The 20,000-nt window shown below is 34.6% G+C and overlaps 1 protein-coding gene across 1 annotated transcript in view; it reads right to left on the minus strand.

Annotated features, from left to right (window-relative positions):
- PIG-S (phosphatidylinositol glycan anchor biosynthesis class S) overlaps positions 1 to 6,905 on the minus strand; it is a 49,632-nt gene extending 42,727 nt beyond the window's left edge. Inside the window, exons 1-3 of the mRNA XM_086534535.1 lie at positions 6,766 to 6,905; positions 2,956 to 3,219; positions 1,130 to 1,357 (exon numbers count right to left, since the gene is read on the minus strand). Of these exons, the coding sequence (XP_086390661.1) occupies positions 1,130 to 1,357; positions 2,956 to 3,211 (484 nt within the window). The 5' untranslated portion in view covers positions 3,212 to 3,219; positions 6,766 to 6,905. The remainder of the gene's footprint in view (positions 1 to 1,129; positions 1,358 to 2,955; positions 3,220 to 6,765) is intronic.
- Positions 6,906 to 20,000: the final 13,095 nt, after the last annotated feature.

A 20,000-nucleotide genomic window follows, 5' to 3' on the forward strand; every position in this document is an offset into this window, starting at 1 on the left:
TCATGTCATCATAATATTTCTGACAACAGATAACATTCTGTTATATCAAGAAACTGCTTCTTATTTGCAATTGCATATAAACACCATCAGAGGCTCAGCATGACCTAATGTTTGTTTTTTTTGTAAATAAGTACAAAAGAAATAACCATTCCCCCCCCCCCCATCATTGCATCACCAGTACATTAGAACAGGTCAGCATTTTGTTGCATGTCATTGTGCTCTGTAGTCATTGGTAGAGACTGTGGATGGTTGCACTGCAAGGCTTTTTTTCTTGTTAGTGATAGAAAACACTCTGATAAATAAAAAACAAAGATTCACCTGCATCAGCATGTTCATGCCACTTATGTAAGTGTATGTATGTATGTCCATAAACACATCAAAACAAACAAATAAAAACAAACACACACACATGCACGCATGCACACAAAAAAAATACTTATGACAATAATAAAAAAAAATATTTGACCAATTTCCCCAAGCCATGACTTTCAGGGTCATCCCACAGCCATATGGTAGACTTTAACTATGTTGCAGTAGACTGAAATTATAGAATCCATATCAGCTCATTAAGTTCTTCTATCACACTGAGTATAAAGAAAATAATGAGCTAATATGGATAATATACTACAATTTTAGTCTACTGCAGCACTGGTGGAGCCTGTCATATGGCATATATAAGTCTCTAAACTCAATAAAACACAAAAAAAAACAAAAAAAACGCTCTAGTTTTTCAATGAATGACTGAAAGAGAGTGGGAATGTTCAAATTATAATGCTTCAAGCAGTCTCTCTTTAAAATAAAACTTATCCCAGAGGCTGGGCAAGCATATTTATCCCCGTCTGCAATGGGTTAAGATGTGGGAGACACTGGTTTACCATTCCCTGTCCATACTTCTAGGGATAACTTCCCTGAGGAACCACATCCACTCTAGTCTGATCAGTGCAAGGGATCTGAACCTCCCTCCAGATAAGGGTTAATAATAAACAGCAAAAGATTTATATCCAAGTTGTTGACTCAAAACCAAATCAACACTTTACACCTGAATCTTAATCATGAAAACATTTACATCAGTGGCAAAATCTAACTTTTAATCTTAGGAAAAAAACAAAAGTCATATACAACACCTTACCTATATCTATCTTCACAAGTACCAAGCGATGTCTGCCAACAACTATACTAACGCCAGCATCCTCAAAGAATCTATCATCTGGTATCACAAACACAGCTAAAGTGCCTGGTGCAGCCCTGGTTATTCTTGACAACTTTGTGTCCAACTCTTCCAAGGAAGTGGCAGCTCGCATAACCTCCATCTCGTCTTTCCTGGTTCTTCTCAGGGACATGTGGAACTTTATTGATCCTGAAAGACCCAAAATAATACCATCATAATAATATAGCTCTTATCATTTCTTACACTGTTCAATAGATGATTTACCTTCTTAACCCATTCACGATGGGATGTATTTTCGCCTACTCCCACTTATGCCGGGAAAATAACAAGCACACGACGCTTCATGCCGGGGTGTTTTCTCATTGCGTGGGGCTGCAATGATCCTCTCAGAGCGTTTTTCACCCACCCTATTCTTATGGTTTTCAGAAATGCATCAACAATGCAAAGGCACACAAAAATATTGTCATGCTCAGAGGAGTTATTCTAGCCAAAAAACATGTAACAGTAATGCCTTTTTGGTTTTATTTGATTGAAATTTGCCTATATTCTTCACTTCTATGTAAAAATACCAAAGGAAAGTGGAAACAATCTCTTAGTAGGGCATCCAAAAAACATGTAATACTTATTATTATTTTATCTTTTTTAAATGAAAAGAAAAACAATATGAATAATCATACATATGTGACATGGCGTGATATCATGAGTAACCAACAAATTAGAAGTAGTGTTATATTAGTAATTTTTACTTTATTTTATTTCTTGGCCAAACACGCGTGTGAATAAGTTAAACATTTGGTTCCAAAAAGATGCTACAATAGAATCATCAACTTCTGTGCCATTAACCCATTGCTTACAGGTGTCATGACATACATGACAGTACCAATTAGGCCTAAAAGACAGGTGTCAGTGCATACTTGACACATCACTGGGATCTGCTCACAGTCATGAAGTATTATAGCTGTAACAATACTAGCTCCAGTACTACAGGGTTCCAAAGTCAGCCTTTACCCATATTTTATAATGGATTTATGGAAAAATATTGTTTGCTAGTCTGTGCTGCCCAAAGGGTAGAGAAAACACTTTCCCCATCCCTCTAAATTTTAGCTGGTGTAGCTAGTGTCGTAGACCACATGTTGTACTGACGACAAGTTAAGCCGTTAGGTGCCCTGTCCGCAATGGGTTAATTGGTTCCTAAAGTGGTTTCTCTCCTTTACATTTTGTGTTAGACTATCTTTACTGTTTAACACAATCCCTTCATCGATAATATTTTGTGGCATAATCTTCAAATTTCTTGAATCTTCCAGTTTGCAATGAAGAATTCAAACACAAGAAAGACTTGTCAACTTGTTAATTGTTAAAGGACAACTTTAGACAAATAAATAAAACTTATATGTTGAGCAATAACTACAGTAATATACAAAATTACAAAGAGATATCAAATGGAGAGAAAAGGAAAGAATTCACTTGTGAATTTGAAATAATGCAGTTCAGTTATTAACCCAATCCCAACGGGCCGGCGATAAGTGGAAACCCCCTACGCTGGGCCTATGTAATATTGCATCGGGAACGTCAAACTGGTGTGTCGCCCCGTCATTTGGCATTTAGCTGTGTCACATGGGTGTGACGCACCGTCGTCAAAGGGTTAATCAATATGAAGAAAATTTCATCTTTTGTCTTTTCACTGTCAAGTATAAATATAGATAAAATCATCACAAGTTGACAAGGGAGATCATATATGATAATAATAATAATAATGAGTCATGAAAAATATCAGCATGAAAACTTACGTAGGTGGCGTACATGTTTTTCCAGGTTGGCTGAGAAAGAAGGTGAGGGCACACCAATCAGAGTCAGACCCACTGCATGGTATCTGAGCTGACCTGACAATTCCTCAATTGTTGAATAGGGCAGATGGGCACGATAGACTGTAGTTGTGTACCACCAAACAGGTAGACCAACAACAACAAGCACAACAGCAAAGCCTGCTGCTGCCCAAGCTCCTTCTGGGCTCCGGTACTTATCCTTCTCCTGCTTCCTCTTCATACTGACTCCTGATAATAAGAAAAAAAAAATGGATGTCTAAGTCATAATTCAGAAAAATGAAACTTCCACTCTTTATATCAAAAACCCTTCAAACTAGGAAACCCCTTTGAATTATCAGGTTTAGCCACTTAAAGTATTCTTCTATCCCTTACTGGTAACAGATCGCTAAGGGAGGTTTTACAAAATAATTTCTTGGATTAGTGTAAGGCAGGCTTAATTAGGTATGCTATTAACCATTTCTCTGGTTTTCATGAATTCATGATAAGCTAAATATGATTAATTGAACCTTTCCTCCTTTATATTCTGAAAGAAGTATTAGCAAATAGGTAATGGACAGCCTGAAAGCCTGGAAGTGACCACAATCATTCTTATCACTATGGAAAAGAATAAGAACACTAAACACAGTGGACATATAACTAATTTTAAAGTAAATCATAGATCTGTCAGATATCATGTAAAAATACTCAGCAAGCATTCTTCATTTCATAGTTAAGAATAACTACACTTGATGTGATGATTAATATTCAAATAAGGTATGTATACACATTAATTTACCATTTATGTATTACCTTTCACCATACAAGACTGTATTAATAAAGGCATATAAAAGTAAAACACATTTTTTAAAGAAAATAGTTGTTTATATAGCAATACCTTACAGGAGGTTTATGTCATTATATTTTACCTGTCCAGCTTAACCCTTCCCTTTTCGGGACTTTTCTGCACGAAGTACCGATATCCCGGCATTGCTATTGCAATATTGCAATTATGATCGTCACAATGAGGATGACGCCCGGGGAACGTTTTTTTTGTTTTTTGGGTGTACGGCACCTGTCCAGCTTAACCCTTCCTTGAAATGGTGAGAAAAAAGTGTATATGACAGGGTAGCTCTGAATCATTTCAGCCCTCTGCCTTACCATGCCAATGGCTCTTCCTAAACTCTGTAGCTGCCTTTCTGACATGTGTTGCTGCCCTCATCCAAGACAATATGGATGACTCTCACCAAACTCACATATTCCTTCCTGCAGCACTGTTTACTTTAACTGCCTGATCCCCTACCCAGTATGAATTTACCTTTACATCAGGATGTATCTTTGAATGCTCCATAAGTCACTGCTGCTTAAAAAATATACATATGTTACATGCACAAATGGCAAACAGAAAACCTACTATGAGAATGAGAGTAACTTAAAATTCAAATACAAACTAACCCAGTCTGGGAATCACTGCTCTAAACCAAGATTTATTTTCTCTCATGGCATCCTTGGTATATACATTCTGAATATGAGAAACATCATTAACAACCCTTATTGAATTTTTTTTTCATTACTACTCTCTTCAGGTTGACTTATTAATGACATAAATGTTTATAATCAATACACAGTCACCATATTGCATGTGTATATCACATTGGATTGCACTAAAAGATTAGAAAATACATTTGCAGAAGTTTGACAATTGTCAGATTTTTCATTTGTACATTTGATGTACTGTATAATTTGCTCCCTAAGAAAGTTTTTCATGTCAATTTGCCAAATGCAACATACATCTTTTCAATTTGAAGTCAAATGCAGCTATCACCACCAAGTTAACTTGCTGAAAGTAAATATACTTCAGGGTCACTGCCTTGCTCAGTCCATTGGCTCATACATCTAAATCCATTAATCCTTCCACTACAGGTGTTTTTCATTGGGTCCGTTCCCTTTGGGAAAAAAAGAAAAAAAAAATGCATCTCATTTATCATTGAAGTATGAAGGTTGAAGGAACTGCTGCAAATACCATATTTTTATATCATACCATAATGAATGAAACAATATGGATAATAATGAATGAAACAATATGTCAATAAAATCTAAGGCGCTCTTCATCTATGACATTTCTTGCACATATTGAAAACAAAGAAATTGTTTGAAATAGAAATAAAATATTCACAGCAGCTCCTTCAACCTTCATCCCACACTGATAAACAATTGACTGATGTGTTTTTGTTTTGCCTCATGTGCACTTACTTGGAAAGGAGCCATCTCTTGAAAACAAAATTAAAGGACAAGGATGGCAACTAATGAGGACAATCTTTAGATCAACATGCTAATCTGAGTTCTTGAACCTATGGGCTTGACTATTTGTGCTAGTTGTCATATCATGAAGATATGACACAGGATGCATATTGACAATGTATTCAAAAGGTTTATCTGTAAATAAGGAACCAGTCCAAATTTCAAGGCTAGAGCTAACCTCAAAACTAGGTAAGGTTAGGTTAGGTCTTGGGTTAAGATTTTGTAGTTGAAAGAAGCCCTGCAAATAGGGCATCCAAATTTCCACCTAAAACTGCTTAGTGGTATGGTAAACTTTCTGAATAACGCTTCCTTGTTAAATACCACATTAGTGGTATTGATGTATTCCTCTCACCCTGTACTACTCATATAAAATGGATATAATCCACAATCACACCCCCATACCCCATAATCTGGGTCCAAAAAGAAGGGGAGGGCACAGAGTAGATCAGGGAAATTGCAGGGTAATATATACCACGAATGCACCATAGATCTGCCTACTGAAAAATAGAAATGTAAAAGATGCAGTTTCACCCACATCTATCCTCAACATGAGATGTTTTAGGCAATTTTGCATGTGCAGTTTGGGGGGCTTTTTGTCTATAAAATCCAAACCCAATGACCAACCAAACTTTATTTAGTTTTGAAGTTAGCCCTAACCAATACTGCAAACACACACGCCTTCACTAATACTTGCTTGAAGAGTCAAACTTGTGGATTCACTAACAATAAGGAACATGAAATGCTATAATTGGCCAGCCAACCAAGGGGCAGGTTTGTGATTGATGGCTCTTTTTCAAATATATGTAACTGTGTTTTGATGACGGGTGGCTGGCATTTCCGGCTGAAGACAAGGAGACAATTTTCATGACTGTGCCCACTCTTTGCCATGCAGTTGAGTGAATTGCAAAGTATCCACACATTTTGCATTTTCACATTGCAGTAGATGGAAATATACCACATTTCATGTGATTTGTTATTCCCCGAACCCAAACACCCCAATTACCCACGGATTCCTCAGGCTTTTAGGGTATGGAGGAGGAGGGGTTGTAAACTCAAAGCTAAAGGTTTGGGAGAAAATAAAGAATGGATTCATTCTAATCACAGCTCAGTAACGCATTCAGTTATTTTTTCGTCTGAAAAAGAATCAGTCATGATCGAAAATTTTACCATCACATGCCCTCCCTAGCTTACGATGCTATCGTCGTTATTGTTGCCTTCCGCCAAGTAAATCTGCTGCAACTGATATCTTAACTCATTAGCATGTGTGTAACTCTCCCCCCCCCCCCACCACACACAGACACAGGCACATATATATATACATATACTTACATATATATACATATACATATATTTATATCTATACATATACAAACATAAACACACACACACACACATATATATATATATATATATATATATATATATATATATATATATATATATATATATATATATCATATGAGAAATTATGAGGGAAACCCTAAATATTGTGTATACCTTCGGCCTGTCAGCCTCTGTTGCCGCTTTGTTTACGTGAATGAAGGCGAGCAAACAGAGCCAAGAAGGGAAGTTCGGCCAGAGCCGCGTATGCCACAAATCCTTCAGTTTACCGCGTTGTCAATAGATGGTGCTGACAATTGTTACTTTTCGTTTGTTGAATATAAGCCAGATTTGCTGACCAGATGCTTCGCCGAGATTATATGCACTATGACGACCCCGCCTGTGTAACGAGTGCTGACTCGAGAGAGTGTGCCAGCGGGTGTTGACGAGATCTGAGCTTAGTCCTCACCCACCGTGGTAGCCAGACACTGAAGTGATTGTCAAGCGACAGTGGAAACTTGGACATGGCTCGATCTGCCGAGCAATGGGATGTGAGGCCGGCACGGTACCACTGTAATAACCAGGTGTCTTTCGTTTGTTTGTTTATATTTTCAACCCATAGTTTGATCTACTTCAAGCAAGACTGCATCTATGAGATAAGAATCTATGACCATGCTGTATTCGAATACTGTATAATCAAGGGATCCATACAACATGAATAAAAACAAGTGTTTTAAGAGACATGCTTCATATTCTTTACTGATACATAAGTGCTTAGTTGTATATACATGAGAAAAAGAGAGAGAGAGAGAGAGAGAGAGAGAGAGAGAGAGAGAGAGAGAGAGAGAGAGAGAGAGAGAGAGAGAGAGAGAGAGAGAGAGAGAGAGAGAGAGAGAGAGAGAGAGAGAGAGAGAAAGGGAGAGAGAGAGAGAGAGAAAGGGAGAGAGAGAGAGAGAGAGAAAGGGAGAGAGAGAGAGAGAGAGAGAGAGAGAGAGAGAGAGAGAGAGAGAGAGAGAGAGAGAGAGAGAGAGAGAGAGAGAGAGAGAGAGAGAGAGAGAGAGAGAGAGAGAGAGAGAGAGAGAGAGAGAGAGAGCGAGAGCGAGAGCGAGAGCGAGAGCGAGAGCGAGAGCGAGCGAGCGTGTGTGTATGAGTGAGTGAGTGAGTGAGTGAGTGAGTGAGTGAGTGAGTGAGTGAGTGAGTGAGTGAGTGAGTGAGTGAGTGAGAGAGTGAGTGAGTGAGTGAGTGAGTGAGTGAGTGAGTGAGTGAGTGAGTGAGTGAGTGAGTGAGTGAGTGAGTGAGTGAGTGAGTGAGTGAGTGTGTGTGTGTGTGTGTGTGTGTGTGTGTGTGTGTGTGTGTGTGTGTGTGTGTGTGTGTGTGTGTGTGTGTGTGTGTGTGTGTGTGTGTGTGTGTGTGTGTGTGTACGTGTGATGCATATACATACACAATAGTCACATTTTCTGAGCAAAAACCGTTTTTTTTCAAGCCGTGCTCCGCTGCCTGTGACTTTTAGTTCGCCGCATTGCCGATAGATGGTGTATCTTCGAACTCATTGGCTCACGTTCTTTATAATAGTTTTGATGGAGTGTATCTTATTTTTACTTTGTAGAACACTAGAATGAAAGCTATTAAATACTTACACTGAAATCAAACAAACGATATGAATAATTCCCTTCATAGATACCTTGCTAAATTTCAGTATTCTCGAAACAAACTGCAATATAATGTAAACTTTTATGAATTCGCCACTACCGGCCGTGCAGTTTCCATGTGCCTCTAATACGGATATTGATTTGGTGATAAGTATATATTGACGATGATGATAGTAATAATGATAATTGTTATGATAGTAACAATAGTAACAATAATGATAGTAATAAAAACAGCAATTATAATAATAAAACTAGTAATGATAAAAGTTATAACAATTGATAATAAATCATGAGAATATATCATTATAATAAGTCATAAGAACAGATGATGATAATGATAATGACAATAATTAATTAATTGATAATTATCATAATATCAGCTATGATAATAATGAGGATGACAATAACAACAATTAATAAAAACAATAACAACTTCAACAGCTATGACAATGATAGTTATAATAATAACAATGGTTTGAACAACAATAATGACAATGATAGCATTAACAAAAGAGATATTAATGATGACGATAGTAACAAGGTCAATAGCAACCAGGATAATAGTAACAAGAGTAATAGTAAAAAGGTAATAGTAACAAGGATAATAGTGTCATGGGTATGAGTAATAAGGGTAATAGTAACGAGAGTATTAGTAACAAGGATGATAGTAACAAGGGTAATTGTTGAGGTGGTGGAAGATGTCATCTTCTATGCGTGAAATAAGGAAGTTTGGCTTGTCAATGTACAGATAATTGATGTGGGGATCAGAGAAACACAGCTACTGCGTATAAGCGTGTATTGGGGGAGAAGTCCGTGGAGAGAAGAAGAGGGTTGTTTACATTACACTTTGTAAATATTGCCGTAGGGTGGCGCATATAAAAGAAAACATTCATTTCGGGGGTAACTAAACTAAACATGAGGTATTCTTCTGAGGTATAAACAGTAGATATAAAATTATAAGCATCCTTATTCTATCATAATCTTTAATTATTCTAACACCCCCTCTTAATTAAAGATTGGTTATAATGTATGAGAGAATCTATCCCCTGATAAACTAAAAATCTTAACTTCTTCTGAGATACAGGTTTGGTAAATATATCAGCTGGATTCTCTCTGGTAGGTACAAAGAATAAGTTCACATTACCCATCTTCACTTCATCTCTAATGAAATGGTAACGAATGTCAATATGTTTTGACCTTCGGTAATTTATGGGGTTTTTGGCTAGATTAATAGCACCTTGGTTGTCAACTCCTAAATCTACTGACTTAATCTTAAATCCAAATAGATCATACATTATTTGTTTTAAGAACTTTGCCTCCTGAATTTTCCTTTACCGTTAGGTCCAGGTTTCACTTGATACACCCATCTTCCACCCACTGCTGTGCGATTCTTGGGTAGTGTTGTGAGTTCATAGGTGTTGTTGTCCTGTAGTGAAGCAATCTCCTCATCCATGGCTCTCTTCCATTGATGTCCCTCTGGAGATGCTATAGCTTCTTGGTAGGTGACTGGTATTGGGTCATGTGACATTCGATAGCAGTGATGTATAAAGCTAGTATGTGTCACGTTGGAGATACTGTTGTCCTGATCATCTGTAACATAGTCATCTAACCTTGAGGGTTTCTTTCTTTCTCTGGATGGGTATCTTCTTTCTGCATCTTCATCCACTGGTATTCCTTCTTGTTCTTTAGCTGGACATTTCCTGTCCCCATCAGCGTCAGCTGGCGTCTCATCTTGTGCTGCTTGAAGTGGTTTTTGCTGGAGCCTCGTCTCCACCAAAATGTAGTCGTCACTCAAACTTTGCTCGGCACTTGAGGATTCTGTCTTACAAGATGAGTTATCCACAAATTTGACTATTCTTACCTTTCTTATAGTCTGAGTATCAGGAAAGTATATCAAGTAGGCTGGACTTTGATCATCATAGCCCACAAATACTCCCTCCTTACTCCTTGGATCTAGTTTCTTACTCTCTTGTTCATATGCAAAACATCTTGTTCCAAAGATATTCATTTTGCTTATGTTTGGCCGTCTTCCAGTAAGCATTTCTACTGGGGTCTTTTGAGTCCTGGAGTTATAGCACCTATTCCTGATGTAACAGGCAGTCTTCACAGCATAACTCCACATATCCTTAGGTAATTTTGACTCAATCAGCAAACAGCGGGCCATGTCAAATATTGACCTGTGTGATCTCTCAACTGTGCCATTCTGATGAGGTGAATAGGGTGCAGAGAACTCTTGTCTAATCTTGTTCTCCGTTAAGAGTGTTCTGAACTCCTTGTTCGTAAACTCTGTTCCGTGGTCACATCTTAGGCGTTTGATATTCCCATATGGTGCTGTTTCTGCAAGGTATCTTTTCATAGCTGTCACAGTATCACTCTTACTTTTAATTAGGTAAATTCTAAGAGCTCCGGAGTAATCATCAATAAAGGAGATGCTGTACCTGTAACCTCCTCGTGCTGGTGGGTTTACAGGACCAACTACATCACAGTGGACTAAATCTAAAGGCTGTTGGGCCTTTTTGTCAGGTTCTTTACTCCTATACTGTGTCATCTTACCTAGTGTGCATGTGGTGCAGTTGAACTTATCTTTCCTAGTTATATGCATTCCGTCAACAGTTGCTTCAAGTTTTTGCACATCAGCCACATTGCAATGCCCTAGGATTTTATGCCACTCCTCTAGGGTGTGCTTGGCTTCCCCTACATGGACTTTGTTAAACTTATCCATCTGAGAACCAGTGTGTGGCTTACCTCTACGTAGATAGAACAACTTGTTTTTCTCCACAATGTCGAATATCGTGCCATCCTTGGTAGTTAGAGTACTGCCTTCAGGTGAGAAAGTAACAGTATGTCCACTCTTGATAGCTTTCCAAACTGACATGATATCTTGTTTGAATCCTGGTATGTATAATGCGTCTTTTAGTAGAATACTTCGTGAGTTTCCGTCTTGATCCTGTATGAAGTCTTTCACATCACCGACTCCTTTCACTGTTCCTTGTTGTCTTTGGCCGTCTGCCAGCTCTATGTAATGGTTTTGTGGATCAAAGGATTCTTGAAATCTCACAAACTTTGGTTCAGTTTTCTCAATATGTGAAGTGCAGCCACTGTCAATCATTAAGAAGCCTTCTTCTTCTAAGTTAGCTACATTCTGTTTTCTACAATCATACAGCTCATTGTTGGTCTCAACTGTACAAAACCTTGATGAGTGTGTTACATGAAAAGAAAACTCTTGATTTTGTTCTTCACTTGTGTCATTTGCTGAGTTTACTGAATTACTACTCTTCTTAGGATTCTTCACTCTACATTCACTGTTACTGTGAGTTCTAGATTTATGAAAGTTACACCACTTTCTAGTATTTTGAGGATTGTTCACTCTCTGGAACTTACCTCCTTTGCTGCATTTTGATGCAAAATGGCCTGGTTCACTACACTTGAAACATTTCTTCTGTTTCACTGTGCTGCTGTTGTTGACATTCATGATACTCTCTGTGCTAGAAGTATCCTTCAGACGATCCTCTTGACTTAACAATGCTATCTTTAATTCACTGTACTGGTATGGAGGATTACGCTGGCTAGCTACATCAACAAAATTTTCGTACTTCTTTGGAAGTCCATCCAGTGTTCGTACTACTATAAGACCATCAGAAATGTGTTCATCTATTTCCCTGAGAGCAGCTACTGTCTCATCTATAGACGTAAGATATGCTGTAACACTGTCATCATCCATCCTTTTGTTTATGAATGATCTCCATAGAGCAAACAATCTGTGTTGTGTTTCTCTTAGGTAGTGTTTTCGTAGCAATGTCAATGCTTTCACTCCATCTCCCCTCGCTTCACGCTTTATCATGCCAAGTGACGTTCTGTCAAGACAACCTGTTAAGTGAGCATAGATTGTTTCCTTGGCCTCTTCCAAATCATAATCATTTGGGCGTTTGCTTGCATACTTATCGAAAGCAAGATGAAGTTTCAGAACTCGGAGAGCCCCTGTGAATTTTTCTTCCCACAAATCATAATTATCTGCATTACCATCAAATTCCTTAATTCTGGGCCCATAACCTGTTGAGGTGGTGGAAGATGTCATCTTCTATGCGTGAAATAAGGAAGTTTGGCTTGTCAATGTACAGATAATTGATGTGGGGATCAGAGAAACACAGCTACTGCGTATAAGCGTGTATTGGGGGAGAAGTCCGTGGAGAGAAGAAGAGGGTTGTTTACATTACACTTTGTAAATATTGCCGTAGGGTGGCGCATATAAAAGAAAACATTCATTTCGGGGGTAACTAAACTAAACATGAGGTATTCTTCTGAGGTATAAACAGTAGATATAAAATTATAAGCATCCTTATTCTATCATAATCTTTAATTATTCTAACAGTAATAGTAACAAGGATAATAGTAACAAGGATAATAGTAATAAGGGTAATAGTAACAAGGATAATAGTAATAAGGGTAATAGTAACAACGGTAATAGTAATAAGGGTAATACTAACAAGGATAGATGTAATAAGGATAATAGTAACAAGGATAATAGTAATAAGGGTAATAGTAACAAGGATAATAGTATCATGGGTAAGAGTAATAAGGGTAATGGTAACAAAAGTAATAGTAACAAGAGTAATATTAACAAGGGTAATAATAACAACGGTAATAGTAGCAAGGGTAATAGTAACAAGGGTAATAGTAACAAGGATAATAGTAACAAGGATAATAGTAACAAGACTAATAGCAAGGGTAATAGTAACAAGAATAATAGTAATAAGGGTAATAGTAACAAGGGTAATAGTAAGAAGAGTAATAGTAACAAGGGTAATAGTAACAAGGGTAGTAGTAATAAGGGTAATAGTAACAAGGATAATAGTAACAAGGGTAATAGTAACATAGATGATAGGAACAAGGGTAATAGTAACAAGGATAATAATAACAAGGGTAATAGGAACAAGGATAAGAGTAACAAGGGTAATAGTAACAAGGATAATAGTAACAATGGTAATAGTAACAAGGATAATAATAACAGGGGTAATAGTAACAAGGATAATAGTAACAAGGGTAATAGTAACAAGGATAATAGTAACAAAGGTAATAGTAACAAGGATAATAGGAACAAGGATAATAGTAACAAGGATAAGAGTAACAAGGGTAATAGTAACAAGGATAAGAGTAATAAGGGTAATAGTAACAAGTATAATAATAACAAGGGTAACAAGGGTAATAGTAACAAGGGTAATAGTAACAATTGTAATAGTAACAAAAGTAATAGTAACAAGGGTAATAGTAACAAGAGTAATAGTAACACGGGTAATAGTAACAAGAGTAATAGTAACAAGAGTAATAGTAACAAGGGTAATAGTAATAAGGGTAATAGTAACAAGGATAAGGGTAATAGTAATAAGGGTAATAGTAACAAGGGTAATAGTAACAAGGATAACAGTAACAAGGGCAATAGTAACAAGGGTAATAGTAATAAGGGTAATAGTAATATGGGTAATAGTAATAAGGGTAATAGTAACAAGGGTAATAGTAACAAGGGTAATAATAACAAGGGTAATAGTAATAAGGGTAATAGTAACAAGGATAATAGTAATAAAGGTAATAGTAACATGAATAATAGTAACAAGGGTAATAGTAATAAGGGTAATAGTAACAAGGATAATACTAATAAGGGTAATAGTAACAAGGGTAAGAGTAACAAGGATAACAGTAACAAGGGCAATAGTAACAAGGGTAATAGTAATAAGGGTAATAGTAATATGGGTAATAGTAATAAGGGTAATAGTAATAAGGGTAATAGTAACAAGGGCAATAGTAACAAGGGTAATAGTAATAAGGGTAATAGTAATAAGGGTAATAGTAACAAGGGTAATAGTAATGAGGGTAATAGTAATAAGGGTAATAGTAATAATGGTAATAGTAACAAGGGTAATAGTAACAAGGGTAATAGTAACAAGGGTAATAATAACAAGGATAATAGTAACAAGGGTAATGGTAACAAGGATAATAGTAACAAGGGTAATAGTAACAAGGATAATAGTAACAAGGATGATAGGGACAAAGGTAATACTAACAAGGATAATAGTAATAAGGGTAATAGTAATAAAGGTAATAGTAACAAGGGTAATAGTAACAAGGGTAATAGTAACAAGGATAATAGTAATAAGGATAATAGTAACAAGGGTAAATAACAAGGGTAATAGTAACAAGTAATAATAAGGGTAATAGTAACAAGGGTAATAGATAATAGTAACAAGGGTATAATAGTAACAAGGATTAGTATAATAAAGGGTAATGGTAACAAGGATAATAGTAACAAGGGTAATAGTAGCAAGGATGATAGGAACAAGGGTAATAGTAACAAGGATAATAATAACAAGGGTAATAGGAACAAGGATAAGAGTAACAAGGGTAATAGTAACAAGGATAATAGTAACAATAGTAATAGTAACAAGGATAATAATAACAGGGGTAATAGTAACAAGGATAATAGTAACAAGGGTAATAGTAACAAGGATAATAGTAACAAAGGTAATAGTAACAAGGATAATAGTAATAAGGGTAATAGTAACAAGGATAAGAGTAACAAGGGTAATAGTAACAAGGATAAGAGTAATAAGGGTAATAGTAACAAGTATAATAATAACAAGGGTAAAAGTAACAAGGATAAGTAACAAGGATAATAGTAACAAGAGTAATAGTAACAAGGGTAATAGTAACAACGGTAATAGTAGCAAGGGTAATAGTAACAAGGGTAATAGTAACAAGGATAGTTGTAATAAGGATAATAGTAACAAGGATAATAGTAATAAGGGTAATAGTAACAAGGATAATAGTATCATGGGTAAGAGTAATAAGGGTAATAGTAACAAGAGTAATAGTGACAAGGATAATAGTAACAAGAGTAATAGTAACAAGGGTAATAGTAACAACGGTAATAGTAGCAAGGGTAATAGTAACAAGGGTAATAGTAACAAGGATAATAGTAACAAGAGTAATAGTAACAAGGGTAATAGTAACAAGGGGAATAGTAATAAGGGTAATAGTAACAAGGGTAATACAAACAAGGATAATAGTAACAAAAGTAATAGTAATATGGTTAATAGTAACAAGAGTAATAGTAACAAGGGTAGTAGTAATAAGGGTAATAGTAATAAGGGTAATAGTAACAAGGGTAATAGTAACAAGGGTAATAGTAAGAAGAGTAATAGTAACAAGGGTAATAGTAATATGGGTAATAGTAATAAGGGTAATAGTAACAAGGGTAATAGTAACAATTGTAATAGTAACAAAAGTAATAGTAACAAGGGTAATAGTAACAAGAGTAATAGTAACAAGGGTAATAGTAACAAGGATAATAGTAACAAGGGTAATGGTAACAAGGATAATAGTAACAAGGGTAATAGTAACAAGGATAATAGTAACAAGGATGATAGGGACAAAGGTAATACTAACAAGGATAATAGTAATAAGGGTAATAGTAACAACGGTAATAGCAATAAGGGTAATAGTAACAAGGATAGTTGTAATAAGGATAATAGTAACAAGGATAATAGTAATAAGGGTAATAGTAACAAGGATAGTTGTAATAAGGATAATAGTAACAAGGATAATAGTAATAAGGGTAATAGTAACAAGGGTAATAGTGATGAGGGTAATAGTAATAAGGGTAATAGTAACAAGGGTAAAAGTAACAAGGGTAATAGTAACAAGGATAATAGTAATAAGGGTAATAGTAACAAGGATAATAGTAACAAGGGTAATGGTAACAAGGATAATAGTAACAAGGGTAATAGTAACAAGGATAATAGTAACAAGGGTAATAGTAGCAAGGATGATAGGAACAAGGGTAATAGTAACAAGGATAATAATAACAAGGGTAATAGGAACAAGGATAAGAGTAACAAGGGTAATAGTAACAAGGATAATAGTAACAATAGTAATAGTAACAAGGATAATAATAACAGGGGTAATAGTAACAAGGATAATAGTAACAAGGGTAATAGTAACAAGGATAATAGTAACAAAGGTAATAGTAACAAGGATAATAGTAATAAGGGTAATAGTAACAAGGATAAGAGTAACAAGGGTAATAGTAACAAGGATAAGAGTAATAAGGGTAATAGTAACAAGTATAATAATAACAAGGGTAAAAGTAACAAGGATGAAAATAACAAGGGTAATAGTATCAAGGATAATAGTGACAAGAATAATAGTAACAAGGATAATAATAAGGGTAATAGTAATAAGGGTAATAGTAACAAGGTAATAGTAACAAGGATAATAGTAACAAGGATAATAGTAATAAGGGTAATAGTAATATGGGTAATAGTAATAAGGGTAATAGTAACAAGGGTAATAGTAAGAAGGGTAATAGTAAGAAGGGTAATAGTAACAAGGGTAATAGTAATGAGGGTAATAGTAATAAGGGTAATAGTAAAAAGGATAATAGTAACAAGGGTAATAGTACTAAGGATAATAGTAACAAGGGTAATGATAACAAGGGCAATAGTATTAAGGATAATAGTGACAGGGATAATAGTAACAAGGATAATAATGACAAGGATAATACTAACAAGGATAATAATAACAAGGGTAATAGTATCAAGGATAATAGTGACAAGGATAATAGTAACAAGGATGATAATAACAAGGGTAATAGTAACAAGGGTAACAGTGACAACGATAATAGTAACAAGGATAATAGCAACAAGGATAATAGTAACAAGGGTAATAGTAACAAGGATAATAGTAACAAGGTAATAGTAACAAGGATAATAGTAACAAGAGTAATAGTAACAAGGGTAATAGTAACAAGGGTAATAGTGACAAGGATAATAGTAACAAGGGTAATAGTAACAAGGATAATAGTAGCAAGAGTAATAGTAACAAGGGTATTAGTAACAAGGATAATAGTAACAAGGGTAATAGTAACAAGGATAATAGTAATAAGGGTAATAGTAACAAGGATAATAGTAACATGGATAATAGTAACAAGGATAATAGTAACAAGGGTAATAGTAACAAGGATAATAGTAACAAGGTAATAGTAACAAGGATAATAGTAATAAGGGTAATAGTAACAAGGATAATAGTAACAAGGGTAATAGTAACAAGGATAATAGTAACAAGGGTAATAGTAACAAGGATAATAGTAACAAGGGTAATGATAACAAGGGCACTAGTATTAAGGATAATAGTGACAAGGATAATAGTAACAAGGATAATACTAACAAGTATAATAATAACAAGGGTAATAGTATCAAGGATAATAGTGACAAGGATAATAGTAACAAGGATGATAATAACAAGGGTAATAGTAACAAGGGTAATAGTAACAAGGATAATAGTAACAAGGGTAACAGTGACAACGATAATAGTAACAAGGATAATAGTAACAAGGGTAATAGTAACAAGGATAATAGTAACAAGGATAATAGTAACAAGGATAATAGTAACAAGGATAATAGTAACAAGAGTAATAGTAACAAGGGTAATAGTAACAAGGATAATAGTAACAAGGGTAATAGTGACAAGGATAATAGTAACAAGGGTAATAGTAACAAGGATAATAGTAGCAAGAGTAATAGTAACAAGGGTATTAGTAACAAGGATAATAGTAACAAGGGTAATAGTAACAAGGATAATAGTAATAAGGGTAATAGTAACAAGGATAATAGTAACATGGATAATAGTAACAAGGATAATAGTAACAAGGGTAATATTAACAAGGATAATAGTAACAAGGTAATAGTAACAAGGATAATAGTAATAAGGGTAATAGTAATAAGGATAATAGTGACAAGGATAATAGTAACAAGGATAATAGTAATTAGGGTAATAATAACAATGATAATAGTAACAAGGATAATAATAACAAGAGTAATAGTAAGAAGGATAATAGTAACAAGGGTAATAGTACCAAGGATAATAGTAACAAGGGTAGTAGTAACAAGGATAAGAGTAACAAGGGTAATAGTAACAAGGATAATAACAATGATAATAGTAACAAGGATAATAACAATGATAATAGTAACAAGGATAATAATAACGATAATGATAATTATGATGGTAATGATAACATGAACAATATTATTATCAATGATGATAAGATTATAACAAAAATGTTATTACTGATGCTAATTATTTTGCTATAATGATAACGATAATAACATTAATATTGAGGGTTATAATAACAATATTAATGATGAAAATAAGAAGAAAAATAAAATAGTAATTATAATAATACTATTAATAATACAAATAATAACAGTAATAGTGATAATGATAATACCAGATGATATCAATAGTGATAAAAATAATGACAACAATAATAATAACAATATTGATATTATCATAACTGTAACAGCATTACTATCAACATTACTACTACTGTTCCTAATGATAATGATATGATTATAGTTATGATAATAATTACTTATAATATCATCAATATTGATTATAATACTAATTATCATTATTATCATCATTATCACCATTATCACTACCGTCATTATTATTATTTCAATAATATTAATGAAAATGATGAAAATAATAATAGCAATGCTAGGATAATAATGATAATGATATAAACAATATTGATGCTGATATCATAACGAAGAAGATGATGCTGACAACCATCTTCATCGATCGCAACAGCAATAAAATAACAACAGGAACAGCAATTGTATTGATAATACTTAGGATGATAATATAATCAACATCAGCAACACACTATGCTAATGATAATACTAATAAAGATGACGATATTATGATGATAATTTGAGACAAATTTACGATAATACAAACAACGATGAGATTTATATGATATTTATGATGATGAAGGCAATAGTGAAAGCAATGCTTCCCAGATGATAATGATATTGAAACAGTAACTGCAACGGTGATAATGGTATACTTGTAGCGAAGGAGCTGTAATTGCAACGGTGATAATGGTATACTTATAGCGAAGGAGCTGTAATTGCAACGGTGATAATGGTATATTTGTAGCAAAGGAGCTGTAATTGCAACGGTGATAATGGTATACTTGTAGCGAAGGAGGATAACGTTTCCTGGCCGATTGGTGTTAACATTTATTACAAAAACGCAACCACTGACGGAGGGCGGAAACTCCCCCGACTTTGACGGGACGCCTTTTCTGCCTCCGATCCTTTGGGTAGAGCTTTCTGCTCTTCCCTCTTCGCTCCCTATTGGATGGAGATCTCGAAGCTAAATCATTGTAATCTGTTAGTTACTATGAAAGGTAAGGATTTTCGGCATTTATATTTATATATTCATTCTCTGTGAACCTGAAAAAGTAAAGAATAAAGTTCGTGTGAGGTCATTGTCAGGTCACCAAACACATATCCATTCAAATGCATTACTACCACACACAGAAAGGCCATAGTACTTCATGATATTTTTATGAATACACATATTTGTGTGTGTTTGTATGTATATATATATATATATATATATATATATATATATATATATATATATATATATATATACTTACATATATTTACACACACACACACACACACATATATATATATATATATATATATATATATATATATATATATATATATATATATATATATATATATATATACAAATAACTAGCATACACATAAAGGCCATGGTACTTTATGATATTGTTCTATATACACACATTTGTGTGTATGAATATATATGTGTACATATATATATATATATATATATATATATATATAATATACATATATATTAATATATGTATATATATGTATATATATA

The sequence above is a fragment of the Penaeus japonicus genome, unplaced genomic scaffold (assembly GCF_977035675.1).
Source record: "Penaeus japonicus unplaced genomic scaffold, GWHDUDI00000001_assembly GWHDUDI00000003, whole genome shotgun sequence".
NCBI classification, from domain to species: domain Eukaryota; kingdom Metazoa; phylum Arthropoda; class Malacostraca; order Decapoda; family Penaeidae; genus Penaeus; species Penaeus japonicus.